The following is a 16,011-nucleotide window of genomic DNA, read 5'->3' on the forward strand; positions in this document are numbered from 1 at the left end:
TAAATCTGGAGGTAAGTCAGGTTTTATATATTTTATCCAAACCAATCCTTGAGTATCATGGTTATCAACTATATCTAGTAATATGAAGCAGTAACAGTAAATAAACAATTTATTCAAGTACAGTCCAGTAATCAAGTAAATGAACCTTAGGTATTCCAAAACAAACATTTCTTTTTCTGACATGACAAAATACACCCCAGACTGTGAGGGACCATATAGTACAATCATTCTCTACTGGAGAAAGCACCTTCATTAAGCTCTGCAATTGGATGGGTCTGTGCATGATAACACTATTGCTGATTTTTCTCTCTCCAGTTTTTTCCCCCTATGCCACCTGGAGAGGATCTCTGTCTTTCTCAGACACAATGATGTTGATTTTGTTCTGCAGGTGGATGGTGAGTGCGTCACGCAGCTCTGACAGGAAGCCTCGCTCAGTGTTACTGTGCTCACACAGAATAACACTTATCCCATTGGCAACTGCATCCAGCACATCATGGTGGGACATCTCTCCTGCCGTTTTGAGAAAGAGATGTCATGGAGATCACAAATGGTACAGTTCAGGTAACCAGGTCTCTGCAATGTATGGAACACCTCAGCTAAAAGCTGTGGTGATGTAATGGAATATAGGCCTTAAGCAGAAATGCAACCACCTGCTCAGTAGGAAAGTGGAACACTCCTGCTCCAGGGTCCTTTGAAAGACTCAGCTGATAGCCCTGTATGCAGCTGGGTCAAACCACAGAAATTCCTTGCCATCTTTGAGTGGTTGTAAATTCTGCCAATTTGGGCAGAAAATAAAAATGTTCAGAGTGGTCTGAAAGAGGATGGAGGAAATCAGTTCTAGGTCAGCTCTGCAGGGCTACACACAAGGGGGAGGAGGGGCAGCAATTCCTACAGAATGCAAGGCAGCCTTCACATTGCCATGCCACGGGGAATAGCTGTCCCACTGCTGGAAGAGAGACTAATGGACTAAGTGTCCCTCCCTTTGGCTAGACATGCTATGGAGTTTCTTTGGAAGGTTCTGTAGGCTACATTATATTCTGTTTTGCATTAGGGAATTCTGTAGGAAATAGAGGAAATAAATGTTGTCAAAGGACAAACACACTGAAAGTTGCAACTTGCTACCATCACCACTGATTTTTTTGTTGAAATAAATGCTGTAAAGCAATGCTTTAATTCAAGTATCTTTCACTGTGCCACACTGCCAATTGATCTACATTATTTCTACTTTAATGTTAGTCATTCCAATAACTAATTGTTTCTCAATTATAAATGACAGTTCTTTGTAGTCAAATCTTTCAACAGCCAGTCAACCCTCTTATTTTTTGCTGTTTTTTTTTTTTTTTCCTCTAATGACTATTTTTATTAAAATAATGAAACAGCAGTCTATTACCTGTGAGATAGAGGTCAGCTTCTGTTCCCTTCAGGACACTGCTCCCAGAACCAGCACACAGGGCAACTTTCTTCACTGGTGATTCTGCAGGATACAATGTGCCACAGTTAAACTCTTTCCCCTTTGTTGAGCCCTAGTGTGTATTGCTAGTAATTGTTTCAGTTAACTACTACCTTGATTTTAGAGTCCATGTAAATTTGTTGGAGGAAGAGACACAGGTGTCAGTTTGAAAGAGTCATGGGCCTATAACACCTCTGACAATACAGCAAAATCTTCTGTGATAGGTAGATTTTTTTCCAAGGGGCAGGAAATTTTGCAGACAACTCCAGCACAGAGGCTGGCTGCTGGTGTCCTTTCTCCTAGTGAGGTGTTAGTTAGGTTTCTGAACTCTTTAATAGGCCACTACTCTTTGCAGGACTCTTGTGTCCCATCACCATTAGTTTACCAACTAATGATGCCACTAAGGCAGCACTTTGCCTCTGAGATATACTGGTTCCTAACTTTCAGCTCTCAGAAGGCCAGTCTTAATGCAAGCTGAAAGCTGCTCCATGCCAATAAAAATTGTCCACATTTGCTGTGGTTGGTAATTCCAAGTTATTACATATATGACAGTGACATTAATTTTAATTTTTCATATATATTACATTCACTCAGGAGAGGGGACACACAACAGAGGGAGTTTTCAAAATCTGTTAAGGCTTTACAGTATGTTGCCTTGCAATTACTGTTGATTTAAGTGGAGTCAAACCACACCATAAAAAGAGGCTTTGAAGTAGTTTGGGGATTTTTTAGTGCAATTGTCAGTCTAATAAGATTTCTGCCTCCTAAATTACAAAGAGCTCTCAACAAATTTACTCTCACAAATTCTACCAGATGTGGTCCTTGGACTTTAGGATAGGTAGCTGGGATAAGAGGATGTTTACTCCATATCTTACTAATGACCCCACTATTTGAGCTAGTTCACCTTCTTTATCTTATCTTTCATCAAAACACAGTTCTGTGTTCATAATGATACCATAGAGTGTCTTACTCTTAAAGTGCTCTGAATTTTAACATTCAGCCACAAAATGAAACATACAATCAAACAGTGCACCTTTGTGCCTGATATTGTGGGCAGGAGAAAAATTTAGTCATTATATAAATTAAAAAAAATTATATCCTTCATTCAACTTGTACTGTCCTTCACCACATCACCCAGCATCATATAGAATCCCATTAAAAGACAGATAAGATTCTTTTCATATGACTGTAAATTCTAAGATGCTGTTTCTTAGCAGTGCTTCCTAGTTCTTGGAAGTAAACCCGGTGAGGACAGCAGTGTTTCCCACTGCCATGCACCCACTCCTGCTCCCTGTGTTCCTGCAGTGTCAGTCCTAGCAGGCAGTCTGGCTCACAGCCCCTTTACCCAGTGTCCTGCCCGCTCCCACGGCCAGGCGGACGTGGGGGAGCTGCAGGTGCCCTTTGATACGCTCGACTGTGTCTGACAAGGAGAGCGGCTCGCTCAGGGTGCACAGGCGTCCCATTCCAGTACGGGGGAGAAGAGGCTGAAAAAAAAAAAAGAAAATTACTGTGAGAAAGCTGACTCCAGATGCTTGCACTGCTTTCCACACTCTAACAGGATGAGTATATTGGGCTTGCAGGAACAACACTGAACTTTACAAAGAAGCATTTATGTGATGTTTTCAAATGTAACATGAACTACGCCAGCTTTCGGAACTGATTTAAGAATTAGTACAGACCATACAGATAGTTTGATTGCTTTGGAAAATGTATGTGGCTTCAAATTCCTGTATGCCAGTATTTCAGAGCACTGGGGTAGCACTGCAAGGCTCTGATGCCACTGACTACTGCATTTCAGTGTTTAAAGTACTCAGCTCAAACAAGTAATACATTCACAGGAAGTAATTTTGTGATTTTGTTACCTTCTGTAGTAAGAGAATCTCGGTCTTGTGATAAAGAAGGCTGTTCTGGGACAATAACGCCACCACCTCCAGCAGTGCTTTCTGAGAGCAGTTCAGACTGACTCGTGTTTGTTCCTCACCTTCAACCCTGAGGAAAGACATGCCTGGTGCTTGTTAAGAAGCTAGATAAAATTTTGGCATTGTAATTACTATATTACAGCATTATAATTATTAATTTTGGCATTGTAATTATTATTATTTTATCCCAATGGCTGTTCTACTGCTGAGAAAGAAAAAAAAGACAGCATTGTAATTTCAGGCCTAGACTTGTCTTGGAAGAAACAAATATGAGAATTCAACTCAACTGTCCTCATCAAATTTCCTGTTAATACTCTTCTTTAACACCCCTAATATATGTGATGCTAGACTTTAGTTGCTGTTACCATTTAGCATGACATAGATTGCCCAGAAAGGGACGATTATTCCTTAAGTTTCTCATTCTATTGCTAGAAAATACAGCAGCAATGCACAGAGGAACAAAATTATTAGAACAATAAAAATACAATTACAGCAACTTATTATTTCAAACAACAGGAAGAGTACAACAGTAGAGAGCGGAGCAGATACCTGACTGGGAGAGTAGTGAGACAAGAGATCTCTGGGATGTCTTTGATTTTGGACAGCACTGCATCCAGATGCTCAGCATCTGCACAGAATTCTACCCGGTGAGTGCCCTCAGTTGGAGAGCTTGGTGCAGTTGATGGATGCAGTGGGACAGAAGTACAGGTGCCTGAGAAAACAGTACAAGATTGCTGGTTTATAAAGCAGGGTATACTATCCTAACACTGTTTTAGCACTATCTTTAGGAAATGTGGCACAAAGACGCAGATTTTGCACTCAAATCCTTTTTTTCTGACCAGAACTGAGGGCTTTTCATTCTCCTGTCTCCATTAGGCACAGTCTATTTTAAGTCTAAAAATAAGTCTAAAAATCTAAATAATTTTACGTAGTTTAAATACTTTGCAAACATTGGGATCTTGTACTTTATAAATGAAAGGTGGTGATTTAAAGTCAGTGATATCATTGCAACCACAGTGGACAATAAATATGCTCCACCAGTTCCAGATACATCCAAAAGTAGAGTCATGCCTCTGAAAATATCCTCTTCTGTTTCTTATCTGGTATATACCACCAAGATAAATGTCCTAAAATGTATTTAAGGTTACAGTACCATCAAAATATTAGGAAAAATAAAAAGTCCTCAAATCACACCTGTAAAAGCTGGAAGACAAATGATGAAAGATCCCACCTAAATTGGCATACATCTTTAATAATTTTAATTTCTTTGTTCTTAACAGAATCTCACCCAGTCCCTTTGTTAGCCAGTTATTAACTCCGTGAGGTATGGCATCGTACGCCGTATGTGGAGAATAAATCCCGATTCTGTTCTCCAAGGCTCGGACCACCAGCCGTTCCTTCCAGGTTTTCCACGTTACTCGCTTGAGTGGTGCGAATATAGGAGGGTGGTAAGAAAGAACGAGGTCTGCTTTCTTCTGCACTGCCTCTTCCATCACCTCCTCAGTGAGGTCGTTAGTGAGGAAAAGGGTATTCACAGTGTGGGGAGGACTTGGTTCCACCAGCAATCCCACATTGTCCCAGCTTTCAGCCAGAGCGGGGGATGCGAAGTCATTCAGGGCAGAAACGAGCTCCCGGAGGTTCATGAGGGCGCGAACGGGCGGGCGGCCCAAGGCACGGACGCGGTGCAGAGGCGGGCGGAGCAGCGGCATGCGGGGACCTGTGCGGGGCAAACACAGGCCGCCGTGAGCCTCGGGAACCCCCCGCCCAAACACCGGCCGCGAACGCTGCCCCGCTGCCGGTCAGTGCTCCCGCCCACCCCCGGCACCACCCAGTGCCAGCCGGTACCGGGCGCCCTCCCCGCCCCGGGGCTCCCGAGCACGGCGCTCACCTCCCGCCGGAGCAGGGCCGGCGCTGCGGGGCGGGACCTGCGCTCGGCCCCGCCGCTTCCGCCGCGCTCAGCGGGGTTTGGGCGGCCCCTCCGTAGCGCCGGGTGTGAGCTGAGGCCCGCGGGAGTGCTGCCGCTTCTCCCCGGCGGGGGCTGGTCTGCATCAGCCCGGCAGGTTAAGGCGTCCTCGGAGCGCGGCGGTTCTGAGCGCGGCATTTCGGTGGCGGCACCGCGGGCAGGGAGGGAGCGGCAGCTGCGGCTGCCGTGGGTGCGGGGGAGCCGGGCGCAGGTGGGGACACGGGGCCGGGGCTCCACCGCCGAGGGCGGGTGTATGTAAATCTCTCGGCTTCTACGCAGCCGCGGTTTTATTGCCGGCATTCTAAACACTTTATTTGAAAGTATTACAAAGATGTTAAAAAGTCCGATTGGGTACAGCTACCTGTCTGTGGCAGGCACTCACAGCTGTCACGAGTTGGCCTCAAATCACACTTCTGTTAGGTACTGGCACGTGGCTTTTACTTGTGAGTTTCTGCCATCTACCATAATATTTGCAAAAACTGGTTGCTTAGTATAAATTTTCATCCTAGGAAAGAGTGCCCTCTTTCCCATTCTCTGAGTGGTCTTTTTCTAGTCATTTTTCATTATTTATATGCTGTGTAGTTGCTTAATGCAAAAATTTAGCCACAGAGTCACTGGACTGGCACTGTAGAACTGTGTGGTGTAAAAGCACATAACCAACAGATATTTTCAAATCAAAACCAAAGGGGGGTTGGCAGGAAAAAAAAACCAACAAATTACTTATCTTATGTTTACAGGAAATCGCTGTATAGAAGGCTACCTCAGATTTTGATGAGCAGGCATGGTAAGAATAAAAGTAAATTTTATATGTTTTGTGAAATGGTCATCTCTTGGAAAGCAAATAATGGTTTCCATCTCAAAGGATTACATGTTTTACTCTGATGCCGTGAGGAATTTGTCATGAAAAGTTCAGGGTTTTAATTTCAAACTTACAAAAAGATACTGTGAAAAGGAAAACATTTTGATTTACATAAGTCTAAAACATCATTATGCTTTCACTTTTGAGATCCCAGATTTTAATGCTACTTTGGCATGTATTTGCTAATCTAATTTGGTTTCTTTTGCCACAGAAGCATTAGTCTAGTTGCAAGAACATACCTCTGCTTCAGTGTATGTAAACCTCTGAACTCACAGGCTTTTAAAAGTTTAGCAATTTGAGAAATAGAGATAAGACTATATATGTCTTAAACTGATCATACACCTTCTATAGCATCTTCATGGACATTGTGGACAGCTGTCTCCTTTACTTCTGTACTTTTGGAGCAGTATGCCAGTATCAGCATGATGCTGATTTTCATTAGTTTTGCTGTAGGGTTATCCCCGCAGTAATTGTTTTTGTATAGTTTAGCACTTTCCATAGAAGCACTGTGATCTGTATGGCCTGTAGAGATAAATTTGCTTAGGTCACTGCGAAACTGGTTTTAAATTTTTTGAAGGCAACTTACAAATTCTTAAGAAAAGCAAGTTAATTTGCAGATTTACTTGTCTGTGAAGGCACATATACACTGCCATTCAGAACTAGCCTTATTAATCAGAAGGCTGCAGACATCAGTTGCTCCTCTGGCTGTAAAGCAGTGAGGTGTGTGCACCATCCAAAATACATAAAACCTTGATTCTTCACCTTTACTTTCATTGCAAATGAATAATGTATTTCTGCAGTGTAACAGCGTGCATCAGCTACTGCATCACCATGGCAAACTTGATTTGTTCTGAAACAAAATGAAACTGAGTGCTTCCTGGTGATTTTACTGGAAATGCAGATTGGTTGTGACAGTAGCCTTTCTTATGGCCAAATGTTGAAACAGTGGTTATATGCAGTGCAAACTTGCTTATGTTCTTGATGGTGCTGGGAAATAAAACAGTGTCTGCTAGCATTTTATTGCTGCAATTAATTATTGTTTTCTGCCTTTTGCTCAGGCTGTCACGCTGCATACTGATGTGGGAGATATTAAAATTGAACTATTCTGTGAGCGTACTCCAAAGACGTGTGAAGTAAGTCATGTACCAGGAGTAGGATTGCCTAGTGGTGAAACAAAGCAGTAGAAATAGGTGAAGACCGTGGTGGAGGTGAAGTGGCTTTTGCAATTTCACCTTTTCATGTAATGTAATACCAACATTTTAAGGTGGTGCAGTGTCTGTTCCACTCGTGGAACTTGTGCACTCTGTCATACTGCCTGGAGTTTCATGCCTGTTTCTCACTTGATAAGGTTTAGTTAAGGGATGCTTCTTTTGAAGTTCCAGCATCTCCCAAAGTGTCCTTTGCCTTTAAGGGGAAATACAGCACCTAGTGTGGGATTCACAAATTTCCATGGGTTAACTCATACCCTCACAGACTTGATTTTAGTTTGAAAGAGTGAGACTCACTCACAGTTTGTCAGGGTCCCCAGTTTTGAATTTTTGCAATAAACTGAAATTGAAATAAATTTCATTTATTTTAATGAAAAAGATGAGGCATTTAAGTTATTGATTACAAAATTACACGTGCCAAATAAAATTGTTGAATGGAAATGACACTTGAGAGCATATCTTAGGCTTCTTGTTTGTTCCTCAAGTCAGACAGCCTTGCACCTAAAGCTTTTTATTCTTGGTGTGTGACACTATCAAAGGAGTTTATTAGCGGTGATTTCTTTATGACTGCTTTGTGGCAGTACTCTGTGGAATTCACATGGTCATAAAGCAAAGCAGAGGTAAAAGCATTGGTCTTGACAATGCTGTAATTTTAGTAAGGTAATACTATTTTTCAGTTGTTTGTTAATATGGTTTGTTTGATTTTTGTAGAATTTCCTGGCTCTTTGTGCTAGTAACTACTACAATGGATGCGTATTTCACCGAAATATAAAGGGATTCATGGTTCAGACAGGGGATCCATTAGGTAAATTCTTCTGTCTGGGTTTTTCTGTGGAAAAAAATGTACATAAAAATAAAATGTAAGGAAATAAAAAGGAATTATGGGTATTAAAACCCAAATATAATTAAAGTAAAAATATAAGAGCTATTGTATTGTTGTGATAAGAGTTTTTTATGATGAGATTATTTTTCATGGTGGGCTTGCAGAAGTGCAGGCATTACCCCAATTTTAAGTAATCATGCATTCTACAAACTTGAGTTTTACCAGCTGTTTCCACTAAATATGATGGTTCTGTTGACTGAAGTAGAAGCAGGTGCTACTGAGCTTTGTGTGGTTTCTGCCTGAAAGGCTGCATCTAAAGCACTTGGGGAAAATGTCCCAGATGGTTTCAGCTGTTTGGGAGAAAAGCTGATTCAGTTGTGTCTGTTCATACTCATGCTGAATTTAATTTGAGGATATGTCAGTGTTTTCTTCTGCTGCTTAATAGGTTCTTTATATGGAGTTATGTCTTAATGCAGTGTCAAGAACCTGCCTCAAAAACTAATTGCAGGCTATCCAGGGTCTTTGTTGTAAAATGCTGTAACAGATCATAATTTCTGGATTCTTCAGTCTGAAAATCCAGTAATTTCTACTGTGGTCCTTCTTTGTCAGGCACTGGGAAAGGAGGTAACAGCATCTGGGGCAAGAAGTTTGAAGATGAATTCAGCGAATATCTAAAGGTATTTCTGTGCTCTCAGTATGCACTTATGTTTTCATTTGAATTTTCTCTACTATAATTTTCTCTTGGTTGGAGAACAGTAGCTTATTATTAAAATAGGAACAGGCATTTCTGTGTTTGGCAAGTAAGGTTTGAGGGTTTTCATCACAGCAAACAGAAGTAAAAACAATTTCTGACAGCATTTTTCATGCACTGAAGGCAAAGAAGTAATTTTTCACTGTAAGAGCCATTTTGAGGAGCTCATTACTGATTCTGATAGAATATATTAGCAACCAAGATTTGTTCTTAATAATGGTCTTGAGGAAGAGCCCTAAGTCACAGAGCACTTTGCCCAGGTTAGTTCTGGTTTCACAGATGTGTATTCATGCTGAGGTTTTTCCCCTTGTTCAGCACAGTGTCCGTGGAGTAGTTTCCATGGCAAACAATGGTCCCAACACCAATGGATCACAGTTCTTCATCACTTATGGCAAACAGCCACACCTGGACATGAAGTACACAGTGTTTGGAAAGTAAGTGATTCACCTGCACGCCTCTGTCAGAGTGTGTGAGGGACCTGAGAATTTCAGGGCACATGCAAATGCTTGAACTTCTTCTCAGAGTTCATGGATGCTTAATATTTCCTTTCAAAATACATTATTTGCCACATAAAATGTTTTGGTTGTCTTATTTTGTATCATTTGCTTGCAAAGTCCTTGCCTTGGGATGCTTGACTGTAAAGTGTTTTGAGATACCATAAGTCTGAAATTTAAATCATTATTGGAAGGCAATTTCCAGCACTTGTGTTTTTCTTGCAGAGTTATTGATGGCTTGGAGACCCTGGATGAGCTGGAGAAGCTGCCCGTGAATGAGAAAACCTATCGACCTCTTAATGATGTCCGCATTAAAGACATTACAATTCATGCCAACCCCTTTGCTCTGTAGCCACAGAGTGCTGCAACACATTCTTCAGAGACTGGTCAGATAATTCTCAGATTATGGGGTTTAAAGAGCCATCAAAAAGGGTTACTTCAGCTGGATCATATCTTTGCTTATTGAATGCAGAATTTTCAGGAGATTTAACATTGTTTGGGAGTTGTCACAGAGAAGTCTTCTGCTTCAGGAGCCATGTTTTCCAGAGTATTTTCCAGCATTTTGATTTTTAAGCATTGTTTTTTATACTTGTAAAATAAAAAAGCTTTAATTTTCTTTTCTAATCTTTGGTTTTTGTGTTATCTTTCTGAGTGATGCTATGTTAAAGCAATGTTCTTTGCTATAATTTCATGCTACCAGTTTTGTGAAACTTTCTCGTAAAGTGTCATCTTCCTTACTCAGTTTTCTCTAAAGAGTAAAGTAAGATAAACATTTTTTTCCCCTAGGTGAGAGCAGTGTCATAAACAGACGAAACCTTTTCTTCCCAGAAGACTAAAGAACATATTTAGAGGAGTATTTGCTCTTGTGCTGCTGTGTTGGAAGGATAACGTAATTTCTTCTGCTTCTGGCACAGCACTATTGCTCTGAAAGAGTAAGTATTTCTGTCCTTATATAGCTGTTGACTGAAAGTAGGTAACATGGATTTACTGTAGCTTGTTTTTAATGATTTTTTGCACAAAGACTAGGGGGTAAACAAAACAAAGAGCACTGTCAAAAAGGCTGTGGTCACATGGTGTTGAACAAATAAGAGCCATTTTGGACTTCTTCCCCCAATCCTGTTTCCACTCAGTGAGCATCCCTTAGCAAATCCCATTCTTATATATATGTTTTTTAATCCTAGGGAGGCTCAAGGTCCAGCTGAGGCAGCTGAGGACTATTATTTGGAGACTTGGCCCTTAATATAATGAGAACTCATTTGCAAGAGAAAGGCAAAGGTATGCTAGGTACAGATTGCTGAGGTAATGAGTTAATCAGTACCTGCTTGAGGGGACAAAGTTTCTATATTCTTCATGGAATGTTGCTTTAAGCTCCCAGCCCTTGTTCCAGGCTTAATATGTTTTAGTGTAAAGCTTCAGTCAGGTAAAGGATTTTACTCTTTCAGCTCTCTGCTCCTCTCTTCCTTATAACCAGCAGCAGTAGCAAGTAAACAAGTGTGCAATGGCACACCTGATTGACACTACTGCCATGCAGGAGGGAGGACACACTGGGAAATTTACTACAGTGCAGAAGAACTGTAAATAATTAATAATTTAAAATTTTACTGAACTGGAAACAATTTCAGTTTTTTTTTTCCCTCCACAAAAAGAAGGCTGTTACATAGAAAGTGTGAAATGCAGCAGCACCAAGTATTTTGCTCTCTGGAGGACGCACATTAAATGTAGATACTTTCTTGGGTGTGGGTTTTTTTGTTGGGGTTTGTTTTGGTTTTGGGTCCTTTTTGTTTGGTTGTTTTTGGGATTTTTTTTTTGGGGGGGTGGCTTTTTTTGGGTTTTTTGGGGGTTTTTGTTGTTGTTGTTTGTTTGTTTGTTTTTTAAATCAAATGAATCTAACGTTGTGCATTGAAAGGAGAGTGATCCTATTGGGACAAAATTACAAAGAAACGTTTCAAAATTGTATTCTGTCTGTTTTCCTGGACTCGGTCTAAGCTAGAGAGCAGCGGGCAAGATGACAGGGATGGTGCTCGGTCCTTGGAGGGTGACGGGCTTGCGGGGGGTGAGGCGGTCACAGGGAGCAGGGCGCGCGCCGGGCAGCGCCGAGCCCGTGCTCGGCCGGGTCCGGCATCCCCGTGCCGCGCCTGGCAGGGCCCCGCCGCCCCTCACTCAGCCCGCCATCTTCTCTGCTGCGCCTTCTCGGCCGCCCAGAAAATGGCCTCTCCCGGAGCCCCTGCTCGGGCCGAGCACGGAGCCCTTCGCCGAGAAGGGGATCCGGGACCCGCGGGGATCCGGGGCCGGGCCCGCGGCCCCCTCGCTGGGGCCTCCCGGGGCCGCCCTCCGGCCTGAGGCGCTGCCGTCGGCTTGGGGCTGAAAAGGGTGAGGAGGGAGTGAGTTCGCTTTTCCTCAGGGGGCAGCCTAGCAGGGAGATAACCCGAGTTTTATTGACTCCCATAGGAAAACTTCACTGAAATCTTGAAAAGCCCCCTGGGCAATATTTGCCCATGTTAAGCACACAGAAGCCTTTCTTTTTTGTAAGATAATGCAGCACTAGAGGCCTGAGTAGCCTGGCAGGAGTGTCCAAGCCACACTATGTCTTAAAAAAAGGCTTTTTTTAAGAAGAAGGTTAAAGGTATGAGTTCCCCTATAAAAAAATCATTAACTTGATAAAAGCTCTTGAATGAAAAAACAACTTGGAAGAAGGAGCAGAGAAAAAAGCCAAAAACTGGGATGTTGAGGAAAAACACAATCATTATAGTTTAAATTTGATAATTAATGGCTTTGAAAATTGTTTGTCTGTGGATTGTAACTCAGAGTAAAATATGTTTGTTACACTTGGTGAATTCCAGTCAAACTAATGGTGCTGAAAGGGATAAAAGAAAAAGACCGCTTTGCAGAGGGTGCAACAGTGCTAAGAATGGAAAAGGGGATGCCATTCAGAACTGCACAGGAGAAAAAGTGCTGCAACCATCTTTCTGAAACTCCTGGCAGGTAAAAAACTTCTGGACTTCTGATATCAGCAGGCATGTTTTTAGGATTTTATTATTCTGATCATGTCATTGATACCAGATTAATTTTTGAGTTGAAGGTATTTCAAGAAAGATGTCTTGCAGCTTCAAACAAAAAGCTGCCTTCATAGGGGCATTAGAATGATTTTAGTTATATTTACTGGATCTTTCTGTTTTTGTAATAATGATTCAGAAACGTATCTGTGAATGAAAGAGGTAGAATTAAATATGGATGATGCCTTCCCACTAACAGGGTGGGTTTTCTAATTTTTGTTACACTGTTAAAAAATCTGAAGATTGGACTTTTAAGGTCAATTAAGATCTTAAGCCAAGACAACGTAAAGCAATGTGTCAATGACACAGTTTTGAAGTTTGCAGTCACAAGTCCAAGAAAAGATGTGACACTGAGCATCCTAGTAGCCAGGGATCTGGTCTAATGTGACAGCTGGTGACAAAAGGAAATACAAGACACTTTATAATATGTGTCATCCTAAAACTCCACAGGTGATAGGAGCAATTTTAATTTAGTTTTTTTTTTAATTATTATTTTAAGAAGGTAGATTCTCATCTGTCACTAATAACTGAGTGTTGGGTCTGGGGAATTCTGTGGATAATAGAAGTTTATTCCTTTGGCTCATATTAGTAGCTGCCTGTTTTTTGCTAGGATTGCATTTCTTTCAGTGAAAATGTATAGTTTGTACATATGCTTGTGATACCACAGAACATGGTCCTGCTATTTGTTCAGTGAATATATTTGAGCAGATTAATGAACAATAACCATCAACTGGAGTACTTGAAATACAGACATAACTTTCATGCCTTCAGAATTTATAATATGACAAGCATTTGCTTAACCCCTACTCTATAATCCAAGGACAAGCTTTTAAACTAGATTTTGATTAAGTATCACTGAAATAGCAAGGGGATCATGCCAGACTGACTTTTTCAAGTATCAGTGAGAAATTTGTAGAATTAAATGTGGATGATGCCTTCCCACTAACAGGGTGGGTTTTCTAATTTTTGTTACACTGTTAAAAAATCTGAAGATTGGACTTTTAAGGTCAATTAAGATCTTAAGCCAAGACAACGTAAAGCAAACTTGTATCTTTTATGATTTAAAAAAACCAGCTTCTTGCCAAAGATTCATACAAGTTATTTAATTTTGATTGCCTAAGGTGGCTAGTTTAATTTGGACACAAGACTGTTTAAAAATAATATGTGTTTATATATATCTAAAAGATAATTATTAAATCCCTTTGCTTTAAGAAAAATACAGAGGTCCTGAAATCATTAAGTAAAATTCAGTCAACCAGTCTTTTAAAAGAAAAATAATTGTAATTTTTGTGGCCTTCCTACTTTGAGTATCTCACCTGAAAATCTGTTCCTTGCCGTGTTTTCCTCCTGTAACAAACTGCGTGGATTTCCAGGGGCTGAATTCGAAATTGCTCCTGCTGTTTGTGGCCTGGTGTGTATCTGAATGCCTGAGTATCTCCCTGCTGAATGAATTGTTTTCTGACCTGAATTCGCTTGAGTTTATTCACTGGCTGCATGGTCTTGGTGCTGTTCCAGAAGAGCTATTGAAGGAAAAGATGCAAGAATGCAGAGGATGATGCAGAGGGTGATCTGATCTGTCAGAGATGTACTAAGTGCAAGATGCATAGAATATTTTTCAGACTTTATTAACTTTTTAGATGGATGTGGTGGGTTGACCCGTGCTGGGTGACAGATGCCCAACAAACCACACCTACTCTGTCACTGCTCTCCACATCTAGACTGGGGAGAAAAACATGGAACAAAAGGTTCACAAATTGAGATCTGGGAGAGATCGTCACCCAATAGCATCACAGGCAAAACAGACTCGATTTGGGGATATTAACTGAATTTGTTACCAGTCAAAATCAGAGCAGGATACTGAAAAATAAAATCTTAGTAGTATCGTCCTCCTCTTCCCTCCCTCCTTCCCAGGCAGTGGAGGGAGACAGGGAATGGGAGCACATTCAGTTTATCACAAGTTATTTCTGTCCCTGCTTAGGCAGAAGAGTCCATTTCTGGCTCCAGCATGGGGTCCCCTCCCACAGGAGACAGTTCTCCATGAACTTCTGTACATGGGTCCCTTTCCATGGGGTGCAGTCTTCAGGCACAGCCTGTTCCATGGGATCACAACTTTACCAGGAAACCTGCTCCAGTGGGTTCCTCTCTACAGCTCCACAGGTCCTGGAGTCACAGCCTTCTTTCAGGCATCCACCTGTTCCCGTGTGGTGTCCTCCACGGGCTGCAGGTAGATCTCTGCATCCCTGGGCTGCAGGGGAATCTTGGCTCCTGCACCTGGGGCACCTCCAGCCCTTCCTTTTTTACTGACCTTGACTGTTCTCTTGTTCTCTTCCTCATATTCTCATCATCCTCTGAGTGCAATTACATTGGTGCTGTAACTTTTTTTTCCTTCTTAAATATGTTATTACAGAGGTGTTTGCACCATCTCTGCTTGGCCTAGCCTTGGCCACTGGCACATCTGTCCTGCACCTGGCTGTGTCCTGGAGAGACCTGGCATTGGCTATGTCAGACACAAGGGAAAACTTCTGGAAGCATCTCTCAGAAGCCAAACCTCGTAAGTTCCCCCAGCTACCAAAACCTGGCCACACAAAACCAATACAGTAAGTGCTTTTAATGCAAGATCTGAGGGAGCTTTTAGAAGACTTTTACTTTTCATTTCTTCTTTGGGGGTGGGGATTGTTACTCTGTAGAACTTGCATTTTTTTTATGTTCCTTTTTTCACTGTAAATGTGCAGCATTTGCTGATGAGAGTTGTCTAGTAAGAGTTGTCCAAGTAGATATTTACAATTTAAACAAGAATAGTCTAGAATAGCTTCAGTGTTAATTCTTAAGTCTATTTTTGCTGTGCATTTTGCTGGTTTGCTGTGAATTTTTAGTAGCATACATAAATAGATGATAGATGGGGCTTTTTATTTCTAGGAACAATAATAAGGTATAAGGTGGATGTACAATAAGGTGTATGTTTTCAGAATTGATAAATGAAATTTTAGTCTTTTATGCATAGATGAACCTTGGTTATATTGTCCGCATGTACTAAAAAAACACCTTTTTAGAAAAGATATACATTGTTTATAGCAATGGCAATCTGAATATTCTTCATTAGAAGTAGTTGCTCTTCTAATCACTGTTCAATCCCATCTTTTCAGAAGAGGCAAACCTATAACTGTGAAAACCTGTAGCTGTGAAAATAATCAAAAACTATGGCAGCTGCTCCAAAGCAGCTGATGAAGTCCTAGTACTGCAATATGTAAGGGCACTGGATCCTGGCAGTACTCAGTGAGTATACAAAGCCACCTGTACTTTGGTTTGGCTTTAGGATTTCTGTCATGTTGTCATGTGTGTGTCTCAGCTTTATTAGAACTGTTGCAAGTCATGTCACATTCTTGCCTTTGTAGTCACTGTGTCCAGAGTACCATGGACATGTCTGAATTGTTTTTGAGGTCCAGGGGCTCAGCACCTTTGCTTCAGTCAAGAGATGAAAGCTTTGGGTGTAC

The 16,011-nt window shown here is 41.4% G+C and overlaps 2 protein-coding genes across 3 annotated transcripts; one reads left to right on the forward strand and one right to left on the reverse strand.

Moving 5' to 3' along the window:
• Positions 1-91: 91 nt before the first annotated feature.
• On the reverse strand, positions 92-5,295 carry NIF3L1 (NGG1 interacting factor 3 like 1). The gene is made up of 7 exons (XM_084209840.1): positions 5,258-5,295; positions 4,658-5,086; positions 3,919-4,081; positions 3,313-3,439; positions 2,796-2,934; positions 1,391-1,474; positions 92-510 (listed from the first exon to the last, which is right to left on the reverse strand). Exons 2-7 carry the CDS (start codon positions 5,076-5,078, stop codon positions 326-328), a joined length of 1,119 nt encoding a protein of 372 aa, XP_084065966.1. The 5' UTR covers positions 5,079-5,086; positions 5,258-5,295; the 3' UTR covers positions 92-325.
• Positions 5,296-5,327: 32 nt separating this feature from the next.
• On the forward strand, positions 5,328-10,017 carry PPIL3 (peptidylprolyl isomerase like 3). 2 transcript variants are annotated; one of them, XM_084209169.1, is made up of 7 exons: positions 5,328-5,429; positions 6,070-6,116; positions 7,250-7,324; positions 8,111-8,204; positions 8,832-8,899; positions 9,289-9,407; positions 9,693-10,017. In XM_084209169.1, exons 2-7 carry the CDS (start codon positions 6,114-6,116, stop codon positions 9,817-9,819), a joined length of 486 nt encoding a protein of 161 aa, XP_084065295.1. In that variant the 5' UTR covers positions 5,328-5,429; positions 6,070-6,113; the 3' UTR covers positions 9,820-10,017. The 2 variants fall into 2 exon arrangements, with proteins under 2 accessions (XP_084065295.1, XP_084065296.1); XM_084209170.1 differs by having other exon boundaries at positions 5,364-5,474.
• Positions 10,018-16,011: the final 5,994 nt, after the last annotated feature.

Source organism: Fringilla coelebs, assembly GCF_963513975.1.
Source record: "Fringilla coelebs genome assembly, chromosome: 7".
In the NCBI taxonomy this organism is placed as follows: Eukaryota; Metazoa; Chordata; class Aves; order Passeriformes; family Fringillidae; genus Fringilla; species Fringilla coelebs.

What these genes read in the sequence shown, in the direction of transcription:
- NIF3L1 (XM_084209840.1), bottom strand. Translation starts at nt 5,078, where the DNA reads ATGCCGCTGCTCCGCCCGCCTCTGCACCGCGTCCGTGCCTTGGGCCGC. An exon ending in CTGGCTAACAAAGGGACTGG is followed by an intron (nt 4,082 to 4,657) that starts GTGAGATTCTGT and finishes CTGTTTTCTCAG; the next exon opens with GCACCTGTACTTCTGTCCCA. An exon ending in GGGAGCGGGCAGGACACTGG is followed by an intron (nt 1,475 to 2,795) that starts GTAAAGGGGCTG and finishes TGTATCCTGCAG; the next exon opens with AATCACCAGTGAAGAAAGTT.
- PPIL3 (XM_084209169.1), top strand. An exon ending in AATTCAGCGAATATCTAAAG is followed by an intron (nt 8,900 to 9,288) that starts GTATTTCTGTGC and finishes CCCCTTGTTCAG; the next exon opens with CACAGTGTCCGTGGAGTAGT. An exon ending in AAGTACACAGTGTTTGGAAA is followed by an intron (nt 9,408 to 9,692) that starts GTAAGTGATTCA and finishes TTTTTCTTGCAG; the next exon opens with AGTTATTGATGGCTTGGAGA.